Genomic DNA, 14,864 nt, shown 5'->3' with positions numbered 1-14,864 from the left:
TGTCTCGGCATGCTGGGAGTTGTAGTTGCGTACCTCCAGCTATTGCATAACTACATCTCCCAGCATGCCCGACGGCGATCAGTACATGCTGGGAGTTGTAGTTTTGCAACAGCTGGAGGCACACTGGTTACAAAATGCTGAGTTAGGTAACAGAACCTAACTGAAGGTTTTCCAACCAGTGTGCCTCCAGCTGTTGCAAAAGTACAACTCCCAGCATGCACGGTCTGTCAGTACATGCTGGGAGTTGTAGTTTTGAAACCGCTGAAGGTTTGCCTCCCCATGTGAACGTACAGGGTACATTCACACGGGCAGGCTTACAGTAAGTTTCCTGCTTCAAGTTTGGGCAGCGGCAAATTTTTCGCCGCAGCTCAAACTCCAAGCAGGAAACTCACCGTAACACGCCAGTGTGAACGTACCCTAAAAACACTACACTACACTACCACATAATAAAGAGTAAAACACTGCATAAACACCCCCTTACACTGTCCCCCCCAATAAAAATGAAAACCGTATTGTATGGCAGTGTTTCCAAAACGGAGCCTCCAGCTGTTGCAAAACAACAACTCCCAGCATTTGGGAATCACTGGCGTAGAATACCCCTATGTCCACCCCTATGCGATCCCTAATTTAGTCCTCAAATGCGCATGGCGCTCTCTCACTTCAGAGCCCTGTCGTATTTCAAGGAAACAGTTTAGGGCCACATATGGGGTATCTCCGAACTCGGGAGAAATTGCACTACAAATTTTGGGAGGCTTTTTCTCCTTTTACCCCTTATGAAAATGAAAAGTTGGGGCTACACCAGCTTGTTAGTGTAAAAAAAATAAAAAAAATTTACACTAACATGCTGGTGTTGCCCTATACTTTTTATTTTCACAAGCGTTAAAAGGAAAAAAAGACCCCCAAAATTTGTAACGCAATTTCTCCCGAGTACAGAAATACCCCAGATGTGGGCGTAAAATGCTCTGTGGGCGCATAACAAGGCTCAGGAGTGAGAGTGCACTATGTACATTTGAGGCCTAAATTGGTGATTTGCACAGGGGTGGATGATTTTACAGCGGTTCTGACATAAACGCAAAAATATAAATACCCACATGTGACCCCATTTTGGAAACTACACCCCTCACGGAATGTAATAAGGGGTGCAATAAGCATTTACGCCCCACAGGTGTCTGACAGATTTTTGGAACAGTGGTCCTTGAAAATGAAAAATTTAATTTTTCATTTGCACAGGCCACTGTTCCAAAGATCTGTCAAACGCCAGTGGGGTGTAAATACTCACTGCACCCCTTATTAAATTCTGTGAGGGGTGTAGTTTCCAAAATAGGGTCACATGCGGGGGGGGGGTGTCCACTGTTCTGGGACCACGGGGGGCTTTGTAAACGCACATGGCCCCTGACTTCCATTCCAAAATGTTTTTTCCCAAAAGCTCAATGGCGCTCCTTCTCTTCTGAGCATTGTAGTGCGCCAGCAGAGCACTTGACGTCCACACATGGGGTATTTCCATACTCAGAAGAGATGGGGTTACAAATTTTTGGGGGTATTTTCTGCTGTTAACCCTTGCAAAAATGGGAAATTTGGGGGGAAAGCGCACATTTTTGTGAAAATTTTTTTTTTTTTACATATGCAAAAGTCGTGAAACCCCTGTGGGGTATTAAGTCTTACTTTATTCCTTGTTACGTTCCTCAAGGGGTCTAGTTTCCAAAATGGTATGCCATGTGGGGTTTTATTGCTGTTCTGGCACCATAGGGGATTCCTAAATGTGAAATGCCCCCCGAGCAAAATTTGCTCTCAAAAAGCCAAATATGACTCCTTCTCTTCTGAGCATTGTAGTTCACCCGTAGTGCACTTCAGGTCAACTTATGGGGTACCTCCATACTCAGAAGAGATGGGGTTAGTAATTTTGGGAGGTCTTTTCTGCTATTAACCCTTTCAAAAAAAGTGAAATTTGGGGAGAAACACACATTTTAGTGAAAACATTTTTTTTTTTTTTTTTTTTTTTACATATGCAAAAGCCGTGAAACACCTGTGGGGTATTAAGGCTCACTTTATTCCTTGTTACGTTCCTCAAGGGGTCTAGTTTCCAAAATGGTATGGCATGTGTTTTTTTTTTGCTGTTCTGGCACCATAGGGGCTTCCTAAAGGCAACATGCCCCCCAAAAACTATTTCAGAAAAACATACTCTCCAAAATCCCCTTGTCGCTCCTTTGCTTCTGAGCCCTCTACTACGCCCGCCGAACAATTTACATAGGCATATGAGGTATGTGCTTACTCGAGAGAAATTGGGCTACAAACATAAGTATAAATTTGCTCCTTTTACCCCTTGTAAAAATTCAAAAATTGGGTCTACAAGAACATGCGAGTGTAAAAAATGAAGATTGTGAATTTTCTCCTTCACTTTGCTGCTATTCCTGTGAAATACCTAAAGGGTTAAAACACTTACTGAATGTCATTTTGAATACTTTGGGGGGTGCAGTTTTTATAATGGGGTCATTTGTGGGGTATTTCTAATATGAAGACCCTTCAAATCCACTTCAGACCTGAACTGGTCCCTGAAAAATTGTGAGTTTGAAAATTTTGTGCTGAACTTTGAAGCCCTCTGATGTCTTCCAAAAGTAAAAACTTGTCAATTTTATGATGCAAACATAAAGTAGACATATTGTATATGTGAAGCAAAAATTTTTTTATTTTGAATATCCATTTTCCTTACAAGCAGAGAGCTTCAAAAATTAGAAAAATGCAAAATTTTCTAATTTTTCATCAAATTTTGGGATTTTTCACCAAGAAATGATGCAAGTTACCATAAAATTTTACCACTATGTTAAAGTAGAATATGTCACGAAAAAACAATCTCTGAATCAGAATGATAACTAAAAGCATTCCAGAGTTATTAATGTTTAAAGTGACAGTGGTCAGATATTCAAAAAATGGCCGGGTCCTACAGTGAAAATTGGCTGGGTCCTTAAAGGGTTAAAGGGGTACTCTGGTGGAAAATGTTTTTATAAAACATCTGACGTCAGAAAGTTAAACAGATTTGTAAATTACTTCTATTTAAAAATCTTAATCCTTCCAGTACTTATCAGCTGCTGTATGCTCCAAAGGAAGTTCTTTAAATTTCCTTTCAGTCTGACCACAGTACGCTCTACTGACACCTCTGTCCATGTCAGGAACTGTCCAGAGGAGGAGCAATTTCCCGTAGCAAACCTATCCTGGACCGTTCCTGACATGGACAGAGGTGTCAGCAGAGAGCACTGTGGTCAGACAGAAAAGAAATTAAAAAAGAAAAGAACTTCCTATGGAGCATACAGCAACTGATGAGCACTGGAAGGGTTAGGATTTTTAAATATAAGTAATTTACAAATCTGTTTAACTTTCTGGCACCAATTGATTTAAAAAAAAAAAAAGTACCCCTCTAAAGGACAACTGCAGCGTTATTACACTTATCCCCTATCCACAGGATAGGGGATAAGTGTTTGATCGTGGGGAGGTCTGACCGCTAGGATCCCCGTGATTTCCTGAACAGGGCCCCCCGCATTAGCGCTCAGTGAGAGCGCTAATGCGCGTAGTGTCGACCTAGAGGTTGATTGATACGGCCCCTCCCCATACAGTTCTATGGGAGAGACGGGGAGGCACGAACACTGCCTCCCCCATAGAACTAAATGGAGGAAGCGTGTCGGCCGTGGCGTCATGCTGCGACCGGCACGCCTCCTGCACGGGAGAGCCGCGGCAGAGCCGTGGCCCCATGCAGGAGATTGCGGGGGTCCCAGCGTTTGGACCCAAGCGATCAAACACTTATCCCCTATCCTGCTGATAGGGGATAAGTTGTTTTCGGCCACAGATGGCCTTTAATTAATAGTTCCAAAGGATGGAAGACGATCATTAGTCAAGCAATTAAATGGATAAACTGAAGTCATTTAGTTGCTTGCCATTGAGAAGAGAAGAATTAAATAGTCCAGTACTTGCTCCAAACACTGGATTTCCAGCAATGCCAAAAGACCCCAAATAAACAAACAAAAAATACATAATAAAAACAGTCCCACTATCAGAGATGCCACCAACTTCGTGTTTGCTGATTGCACGTACCATCCCAAGCAGCACTTCCTATCTCCTCCCGCAGAATGAATTACAGGATACATGCCACAGCATCCCCTCCCCATGCCTTATGGCAGCATCATCCAGAGGAATGTAAACTGTCATCAAGGCATTCTACGCATCTAAACCAGAAGCAGTAAGGACAGGAGTGTTTTTAATCTGCGCCCCTTCCCATCTAAGCTTCCAAAGCTCAAATTACCTGGGGTTCTGATTTCGTTGCCAGCCAGATGCGGTCTGCCAGTCCCTACAGGGATTACTAGGACACGCTTAGAAAGAAAAATCCCCAGAACTAGTCCAATTTAGATCACTGCTGTAAGTTGCTTTGACACTTGGTAGGGCAGTAAGGAAAATACTAAGTCGGTAATAAACTGGTGGTGGAGAGGGAGTCTAGTGAAGACAGCAGGAGGGGAGGTTTAGCAGAAATCTGCACTTAGACACTTTGATGTGATTTACTGCCACCGATTGTGAAACAGCATGAAATGTACAATGCAGGGAAATGAAAGGGATGAGCACGTGGAGAGGATTAGCGGAATTTGCCATTTTAGAACGTATATTAAGCTTTTTGTTGCCATAGGTTCCTTTACAGCTGCACAATGTGATACTAAACCCAACAGGCAGAGGAATTAAAGTCAAGTGACCAAAACCATTCAGAGACTGCATCTACCATAGATCAGACCGGATGTATTTCTGAGTTAAAAAAAATTAATAAAATAGATCTCAGTGTTGTCAATGACTCCAAGGGAAGTTCCCACTTTTTCTTACTGCAAATTTACAAAAATAAATAAAATTAATTGTTTGGTGTCTTTAGCGCCTATGTAGACCTAAAAATGCGGTATGTAGTCGGATCCTACAGTCATATTCCCAGCCACTTGTCCCCTATTTATTTTTATCTAACTGACTAAATGTAAACACACGTGACTAAACACACGTACACTCAGCATGCATTGCAAAAGTGAGCTTTATTTTTGAGTAGAATAATTATTAAAGCAAATAAACTAAATAAATACATGATGGCAATGGGCAAAGCCGCTGTATTTTTCTTGCGATTCCAATTAAAGGGGTACTCCGCTGCTCAGCATTTGGAACAAACTGTTCCGAACGCTGGAGCCGGAAGCTTGTGATGTCATGCTTGTGATGTCATGCTTCGCCCCCTCAATGTTCCGAACGCTGGAGCCGGAAGCTTGTGATGTCATGCTTTGCTCCCTCAATGCAAGTCGATGGGAGGGGGCGCCACGCCCCTTCCCATAGACTTGCATTGAGGGGGCGGGGCATGACATCAAGACGTCACAAGCTCCCGGCGGCGGCTCCAGCATTCGGAACAGTTTGTTCAACACGCTGAGCAGCGGAGTACCCCTTTAACAAGCATCTGATGCAGGCATCTGATGCCGAGGCCTAGTCCTGGATTTAAAGGGGTACTCCTATGGAAAACTTTTTTTAAATCCACTGGTGCCAGAAAGTTAAACAGATTTGTAAATCACTTCTATTAAAAAATCTTAATACTTCCAGTATTTTTAGGGGCTGTATACTAAAGAGAAATCAAAAAAAGAAATGCATTTCCTCTGATGTCATGACCACAGTTCTCTCTGCTGACCTCTGCTGTCCATTTTAAGAACTGTCCAGAACAGGAGAAAATCCCCATAGCAAACATATGCTGCTCTGGACTGTTCCTAAAATGGACAGCAGAGAGCACTGTGGTCACAACATCAGAGGAAATGCATTTCTTTTTTTGATTTATCTTTAGTATACAGCCCCTAAAAATTACTGGAAGGATTAAGATTTTTTAATAGAAGTGATTTACAAATCTGTTTAACTTTCTGGCACCAGTTGATTTAAAAAAAAAAAAGGTTTCCACGGGAGTACCCCTTTAATACATATTGTTACTCAGTAGACAAGAGCGGCTGGATCTGTAGGTGTCTTATTTAATAAGCATTTCAATCAAGCAGATCCTCAATGGAGCTGGATATGGTTCATGGAAACACTATGTAAATAACAGGCAGAAGTAGGCTGTCCACAGTCACACATTACAATGAGAGCAATGTACTGGTGGAAAGGGGAGGAACCTGCAGAATGCAAGACACAAAATGACTACTGGAGCCCTAAATAGAAATTTGTAGACTGGGTTAAAGAGCGGCCATGTGCGCCAAGACACAGCAGGTCTACAGCAAATATCTCTACATGCTTTGTGAAATGGGGTTTCCTGTGGAGGCAATTGACTTGGGATTGTCAAAGGTTTCCCGTACAAAAAAATATTTTTTATTAAAAGAGAAGCAAGTGAACAAAGTTTGCCTTAGGAGCCAAAGTAAGAATAAAACTAATCATTCCAAACAAAAAAAATGAAAAATCCAATGGTGTGAAATGCTGGAATTTATAGGAAATCAACCAATGTCTCAAATATTTTATATTGAGATCACACATATGAAGAATTCCCAATACTTAAAAATTATTTCAATGCCTAATGTGTCCACACCAGTTAACACTGTTAGGCCACCACAGATATAGAAAAGAACAGGATGGATGGAGGGAGGGAACCATTAGGCGACAAATCGGGCCAAGACAAGACAGAGGGGAGTAGTCCGAAGTCCTGCTTGGCATTGATAAAGTGATAAAAACTTTTTCCTGTTTACACTATAGAGTTGTAAAGTCCCTCAACACAAAGAAAGCAAAGGACTTGGTATAAAGGGACATGTTCAGGAACTATGACGAAAGCAAATCAAGAATGTATTGACTGCAAATCAATGAAGGCATGTGAGTGTTTGTACAGTGTATTTCCTTACATACGGTTAACACAAAGCAAGAATTTCATCATAAGAGTTAACACTAAAAAGGAGGGGGCTTCTCAATTAAAATACACTGCTCTAAAAATAAAGGGAACACTTACACAACACAATGTAACTCCAAGTCAATGACACTTCTGTGTAATCACACTGTCCACTCAGGAAGCAACACTGATTGGCAATCAATGTCACATGCTGTTGTGAGAATGGAACAGACAACAGGTGGAAATTATAGGCAATTATCAAGACACCTCCAATAAAGGAATGGTTCTTCAGGTGGTGACCACTGAGTCTACAACCCACACAAGTGGCTCAGGTAGTGCAGCTCATCCAGGATGGCACATCAATGCAAGCTGTGGCAAGAAGGTTTGCTGTGAGAGCTCTGTCAGAGCAGAGTCACAGTAGTGTCCAGAGCATCGAGGCGCTAGCAGGAGACAGGCCAGCACATCAGGAGAAGGTGGAGGAGGCAACAGGAGGGCAACAACCCAGTAGCAGGACCACTACCTTTGCCTTGATGCAAGGAGGAGCAGGAGGAGCACTGCCAGAGCCCTGCAAAATGACCTCTAGTAGGCCACAAATGTGCATGTGTCCACTCAAACGGTCAGAAACAGACTCCATGAGGGTGGTATGAGGGCCGACTTCCACTGGTGGGAGTTGTGCTTACAGTCCAACACCGTGCAGGACATTTGGCATTTGCCAGAGAACACCAAGATGGGCAAATTCGCTACTGGCACCCTATGCTCTTCAAAGATGAAAGCAGGTTCACACTGAGCACATGTGACAGAGTCTCGAGACATCGTGGAGAACGTTCTGCTGCCTGCAACATCCTCCAGCATGACCGGTTTGGCAGTGGGTCAGTAATGGTGTGGGTGGCATTCCTTTGGGGGTCGCACAGCCCTCCATGTGCTTGCCAGAAGTAGCCTGACTGCCATTAGGTATCGAGATGAGATCCTCAGACCACTTGTAAGACCATATGCTGGTGTGGTTGGCCCTGGGTTCCTCCTAATGCAAGACAATTCTAGACCTCATGTGGCTGGAGTGTGTCAGCAGTTCCTGCAAGAGGAAGGCATTGATGCTATGGACTGGTCCGCCCGTTCGCCAGACCTTAATCCGATTGAGCACATCTGGGACATCATGTCTCGCTCCATCCACCAACGCCACGTTGCACCACAGACTGTCCAGGAGTTGGCAGATGCTTTAGTCCAGGTCTGGGAGGACATCCCTCAGGAGACCATCCGCCACCTCATCAGGAGCATGCCCAGGTATTGTAGGGAGGTCATACAGGCACGTGGAGGCCACACACACTACTGAGCCTTATTTTGACTTGTTTTAAGGACATTACATCAAAGTTGGATCAGCCTGTAGTGTGGTTTTCCACTTTGATTTTGAGTGTGACTCCATATCCAGACCTCCATGGGTAAGTATTTCATATGAGTCATTCATTCAGATCTAGGATGTGTTATCTTAGTGTTCCCATTATTTTTTGAGCAGTGTATATATACTTATTAGTGTAACACAATATAAATTCGTAAGAAATGCTGTTTATGGTAGCTATATTGGGAAAGCTTGTAGAGCATCCCATTCCAAACCCATTATAGATGTTTTTGGCACATCCAGGGAATACGTCATAAGTGTATGGTAGGTGCAAGTCTCGTCCTGATTGGGGGTCCAGCCGGAATGAAAGGAGAGGTGGCCATGCATGCACGTGGTTCTATTTATTTCTATGAGGGTTAGGGACACAGACAAAACACATCTCCCTTCTCTGATTAGGAGGTGGGGCCCACTTCTATCTGATAAATATAGCAAATTATGCATCTATTACATGGTTGCCAATCCCACAGAAAATCACCAGGTTTGGGAGGCACATATCTAATGTATATATATGGCAAGCTTTAGAAATGAAAAACATGTCTTACCTCCAATGGTGAATCACAAAGGAACCTTGTGAACTGTTCCAGAAATCGACACAGAAGGAATCACATGTAGGGAAAGAGAAAAGTAAACCTTAAAATTACAAACAAATACACTGTATAAAAAAGACAGTGGGGTTTATTTACTAAGAGTAGAGTGAGTTTTCTTTGTGGGTTTTGATTTCTGACATGAATTTTCCCAAGGTATTTACTAAGGTTTCCCTACATTTTGCACTATTCCCTAGGTTTTGCTTTTTTTTTACACATGTTCTGATCTGTCGGGTTTTCCTCAGCTCAAATCCACCACATTTTCTGTGCAAACCTTAGTAAATATGTTGTGATTTTTCAAAACGCCCCTTTGGTCGGGACCACACCCACTTTCTCCAGTGGCCATGCCCCCTTTTCGGGTTTTTCTTGTAAAATGGAGGGATTTGGTTTTTTGGTCGCACATTGTGTCGCATGGAACGTGCAACACAATTTGGGTGCAAAACCAGACAAATAAAAAAAAAAAATCACGTTAGTAAATAAACCCCAGTGTGTATTATTAGTGTGGCACTTTTACAAGGCTATCCCAAGATTAAAAGTTACCACCCCCAAGGATTCAACTGCTGGGAGTACAGCACTGGGAGCTCTGTCCAAGTACACAAACTGCCACTAAATTCATTCAGGGCACAAAGGGCTTCCGTTCCTGTGATCAGCAGGGGCCGCGATGGCTGGAACCCCTAAAATCAGCTAGTTATCCCAGATCCGCTGTATAGGTGATAACATTTAATCTTGGAATAACCCCTTTAACAGGTATGTCTGTGAACCTACAATTTATTGCTTTCAATTTATGTCTGACCAAACCTCATGGCAGATCCTAGACCAGTTTTTCCCAACCAGGGTGCCTCCAGCTGTTGCAAAACTACAACTCCCAGCATGCCCGGACAGCCAGCTGTCCGGGCATGCTGGGAGTTGTAGTTTTGCAACAGCTGGAGGCACCCTGGTTGGGAAACACTGTCCTAGACTGACACATCATATGGTATGTGGAGGCTAGTACCCATCAAAGGAACTCCTAACACAAGCACCCAGCACAGATGTTACAGATTATGGAAGAAACTCATGTTCTATAAAGACCAAGATCTTCTACGTCTTAATGCCCTTTACAAAGAAAAGGTCAGCAAGCTATACATTGTATCCCACCTTCAAGCCTCTTCAAAAAAATGGAGCAAATTAAACCTGATCTTTCGAAAAATGCATAGAAGACTTTTTCTTGCACCATCTAGGCTAGGATTACATCACAACTGGGGATTAGGTTCAGCAGGACAGTGTACAACCATTGCATACCCCATGTATTCCATTGTATAGGGGCCATAAGGACACTCTACTGGAATAGGTTGGCTGGACACTGGAGACTGTCACCACCTTTTCGAGGGTCATATACCGAGGGTACATTTTTTTAAACTTTTACAGACTAAATATATTTTTTTTCTTTTTAACTACACTATACTCTGTATAGTAATACTATATATGTGCACAATGCCTGACCTACATCATCGCTATGATGCCCAAGGACTAAAGTCACCAGTTTGTCTAGCAAACCTATTGTCTTTTCGTCAGTGGTCCCCAACCTGTGGCTCTCCAGTTGTTGCAAAAGTACAACTCCCATCATGCCCCCATGATAAGAATTGTACTTTTGCAACAGCTGGAGAGCCACAGATTTAAGAACAGGAACACTTTTTTTTTTTTTAAGCAAGTAGAAAGATAGAAGGCACTCACAGTTCCGATGTCGTGCAATATTCTTTATTCAAGATGCATAAAACTGTCTAATCCTGGTCCAGCGTCCTGCTTCTGGAAGTTTTATGCACCTTAAAGGGGTACTCCGGTGGAAAACTTTTTTTTTTTTTTTTTATAAACTGGTGCCAGAAAGTTAAACAGATTAGTAAATGAATTGTATAAAAAAATCCTTCTAGTACTTATTAGCTGCTGAATATTACAGAGGAAATTATTTTCTTTTTGGAACACAGAGCTCTCTGCTGACATCTCTGTCCATTTTAAGAACTGTCCAGAGCAGCATATGTTTACTATGGGGATTTTCTTCTATTCTAGACAGTTCTTAAAATGGACAGAGATGTCAGCAGAGAGCACTGTGCTCATGATGTCAACAGAGAGTTCTGTGTTCCAAAAAGAAAATAATTTCCTCTGTAGTATTCAGCAGCTAATAAGTACTAGAAGGATTAAGATTTTTTTAATAGAAGTTATGTACAAATCTGTTTAACTTTCTTGCACCAGTTGATTAAAAAAATAAATAAATAAATAAATAAAAAGTTTTCCACCAGGGTACCCCTTTAAATAAAGAATATTGCACGACATAGGAACTAAGTGCCTTCTATCTTTGTTATGTGGATTGTACAGTACTGCTTCACAGAAAGAGCACCACTTTCCTTGTGCATTTACCCGTGTCTCCTTGCCTTCACCTGGAGCTGTGTTCCAGCTATATCATCGTGTATGTAGTCGTCATAGTCCGTGTCGATCGCTGTATCTACCCTGTACTCTATTTTTAGGCATATGTGGGATCTGTTCAATGGGCACCACAAACATTGAGTAGATTTATTTTTTAATGTGGGTGTAAGGGCAGCGGGGGCTGTGCTAGGGAATGCAAAATATATTGGCTTAAATTGTGTGGATAAAATATATTTTGTGATATGGATACATTATTATTTTGTTCTTTTCTGATTGACTTAAAACGTTATTATTTTGAGCTTAAAGGGGTACCCCGCCCCTAGACATCTTATCCCCTATCCAGAGGATAGGGAATAAGATGTCTGATTGCGGGGGTCCCGCCGCTGGGAACTTCGGCAATCTCTCCTGCAGCACGGAGCGCGCTTCGCTCCGTGCCTGATGACAGGCGATGCAGGAGCCGGAGGATTGTGACTTCCCGCCCCCACCCCCTTAATGCAAGTCTATGGAAGGGGGTGTGGCGTCACGAGGGGGCTCTGTGCACCAGATGATGGTGGGAACCCCCACGATCAGACATCTTAGCGCCTATCCTTTGGATAGGAGATAAGATGTCAAGGGGCGGAGAACCTTTTTAACTAATGTTCAAGTCTGTTAGAAAATAATTTCATACTTCAGTTATTGTGATGTAGCTATACCTAGATTTAAGCACAATTTAAGTTATATACTGCATTATACATTGATGTTTATAATGCGCGCATATTACATTGTTTGGTCATACCTTACATTTTAAAACCCAATAAAAATTATTTGAAATAATTTGGATACATTATTACACGTGTCCACATCCCAGAGGAGTGTTTCCAAACCAGGGGGCCGTGAAGCAGTTGCAAAACCACAACTCCCAGCATGTCCGGACAGCCTATGGCTGTCCGGGCATGCTGAGAGTTGTGGTTTTACAACAGTTGGAAGCACCCTGGTTTTGAAACACTGTCACATATATAGTCCCTGATAGCGCAGGTGGGTTGGGGGAGTGTTATTTTTGTTTATTTCGTTTTTTTTTATTTTTAAGAAAAAAAAAAAGGGGGGGGCAGTGGGGCAGTTAAGGGGTGGTGGTTTGGATGCACATAGCAGGGCACAGACAAGGGCGCAGTGTATGAGTTAGTGCTGATCTAGGAGGCAAAGACGACAAGTCTCCTCTCCTGACATATTGGGAAGGAATAAATAAATTACTGTATGTAACAAAAAAGTCGGGAGCAATTTGCATAAAAATAAAAAAATGTTATAAATAAATAAATACTGCCTTATTTGTCAGACATTTGCATCTTTTGTGAAGCCATTTGAATAATGGTTATCGGCTGCACGTCACCCAAAGTGACACTGGTGACATGAAAGGTCTGTACGAATGAACCAGCGATGGTCCGTGGTGTGCAATTCATTGAGCCATGTACCGGCTCAGCAGCATACGGTCTAAAGATAGAAAAGATTGAGGCACAGTTATAAATGTGGTGCATTCGTAGACTTTCTTGTCTAAAGACCCTTTTGCACAGGCAGATTTAAATCGGGCAAATGAGTATTCCTAGGAACGCCCAATTGCTGATAATGGGCCCACGTAAAAAACAAAATATTCAAAACTTTTAGTTGACCATTTAAAATTTGGTTATCGGCTGCCCATCACCCTGTCTAAATGGAGGATGTGCGACAGAGTGCTAATCTCGCCGATTGGCGCTTATTTCCTGCCCACCATTAGCCTAAGGTTCCAATAATGCAGTTTTTATTTATTCCCACCAGTGTTTAGAAAACACCTGTATTCCCTAAGAAATAACGTTGGGATGTCTTGTTTTTGGCAATTCTTCCAATGTTATTCTTCTTCCTGGATAAATAGAATAAATTGACAATTGGATGTTACCATAACCCTTGACAAAAAGGTTTCTGCATCTACCTTATTGACAGGTGAAATGGTAGCAAGTAGCATCTAGTTGTAAATTGACTCATAGCGCAGGTAAGGCTACATTCACACTGCAGTTTGTCTCCGGCAGTCTGAAGCCCATTATTTTGAGATCGTGAATAGCGGGAGAAAAAAAAATCGTGCTTGCACCGTCTTTTTCTCCTGCTATTCTCTCTGAAAATTGACTATAATGGGGTCCATCGGGACCAGTTATTGCCCATTATGACAAGTCAAAGTGACGGCCGTCAAACTCCCAAAAAAAAAAAAATTGTTTGACGGACGTTATTGACGGGGCATAATGATAGTGTGAAAGGGGCCTAATTCATGTCCAGGAAGAACACCAGAGGAACAGCACAATGCAGACTTCCTAGAAAAGATGCTCCAACAGTCATTTCTTAGTGAATAGAAGTATTTTATAAACCAGACAGGAGAGCCGACAGGTCAAGATTTACTGAGAAGTCTTAAAAAAGACAAATTAAGGGGGGAAAAAAATAAAATCTCGGTCATTGTTAACCTTTCATCGGAAAGTTTTAACAGGAAATGTTCTGTGTTTAGACAGAAACCCTGCAATAACCCCCTGTGCCGGGCTTTATCTAATTCGCAATTAGCGCTGTAAGTTTTCTCGCTTGCTCTGGCTGCCGAGCACGGCCTCTCCAGCTGATTAAGAACAGGAATGTACTTGCAAGTAACCAAAAAGAGATTAGTCATGTTCTGATAGAGAAAGTTCACAAAACACAGCCTATATATGGTAAGCGAATGGTTTACTCCAAGTGTCACTTCTCTTAACGTGGTTCTGCTTTGCGTCCGTTTATGTTTATTTCTGGACAGTTCAGATGTAAATTTACCGCTAGTGGTGCTGGATTTTTTTATGTAAACACTATACTGACAATTTACGCTCCTGGACATTCACTTAAAAAGGTGATGCAGACCCTGCAGTTCATTTTTTTTTCTATCCTTATGTTTACAGAAATATCCCTCTATAGCGGCAGCAGCGCATGGTGTTAGGACAGGTAGATACATGAACCCGCTAAACTTTCCATCTTAGATTTGTACATAGCATTTCTCCATTTATTATACGCTGTTCTGGGTGCTTGTGTGCAGATGTTCCATGTGTTACCACCATCACTTTAATCATGTGAGTATTTGCAGATATTCGGGTCATTTGTGGAGTTATCCAGCAGCAGCCATGGAATCACTAATACACAAGACCTTGTTATGACAGGCTCAGAGAATCCTATTCTGTTCCCCTCATTTATGGATCCAATTTATTACTAATTAATAAGAAGAACTGCAGCATGTGGTAAGTAAAACAAAAGAAAGCCACAATAAAAGACAAAGAGCTACGACCGAGCGGACATATCCCACCACATGTTGAATGAAGTGAATTAAGGCGCAGATGTAAGGCTAGGAAGAGATTTCAAAGAGCTAAAAATTCTTCTGCTGAAAATGTAGGAGTACGGTCGTCCTACCAGCTGGATAATGGCAGCACCCATATCCGTTTTAGTAAATACTTGCATCCCCTATGAAATACGTAAAAGTTTGTAGAAATATGTTACTGGTGTTATTACTCCATTTGCAACTGAGCAAATCACGGCTTATAGTTAGTCCCAACACAACACAACTAGTCCAAATGTGATCATACTGGCCACCCGACTAATGTGTATGGGGACCTCCGTACCAGATGTCGGGGAGGGAGAAGGATCAGGC

General features: G+C 42.2%; 1 protein-coding gene across 6 annotated transcripts in view; it reads right to left on the bottom strand.

Annotated features, from left to right (window-relative positions):
* Positions 1–14,864, bottom strand: part of ATE1 (arginyltransferase 1) — a 162,361-nt gene that overhangs the window by 80,051 nt on the left and 67,446 nt on the right. For all 6 annotated transcript variants that reach the window (XM_056529734.1, XM_056529736.1, XM_056529737.1 and 3 more), the window contains one exon: positions 8,780–8,812. In XM_056529734.1, coding sequence (XP_056385709.1) covers positions 8,780–8,812 — 33 coding nt within the window. The remainder of the gene's footprint in view (positions 1–8,779; positions 8,813–14,864) is intronic.

The sequence above is a fragment of the Hyla sarda genome, chromosome 7, assembly GCF_029499605.1.
Source record: "Hyla sarda isolate aHylSar1 chromosome 7, aHylSar1.hap1, whole genome shotgun sequence".
Classification (NCBI taxonomy): domain Eukaryota; kingdom Metazoa; phylum Chordata; class Amphibia; order Anura; family Hylidae; genus Hyla; species Hyla sarda.
This window is presented reverse-complemented; position numbering and strand designations above follow the sequence as displayed.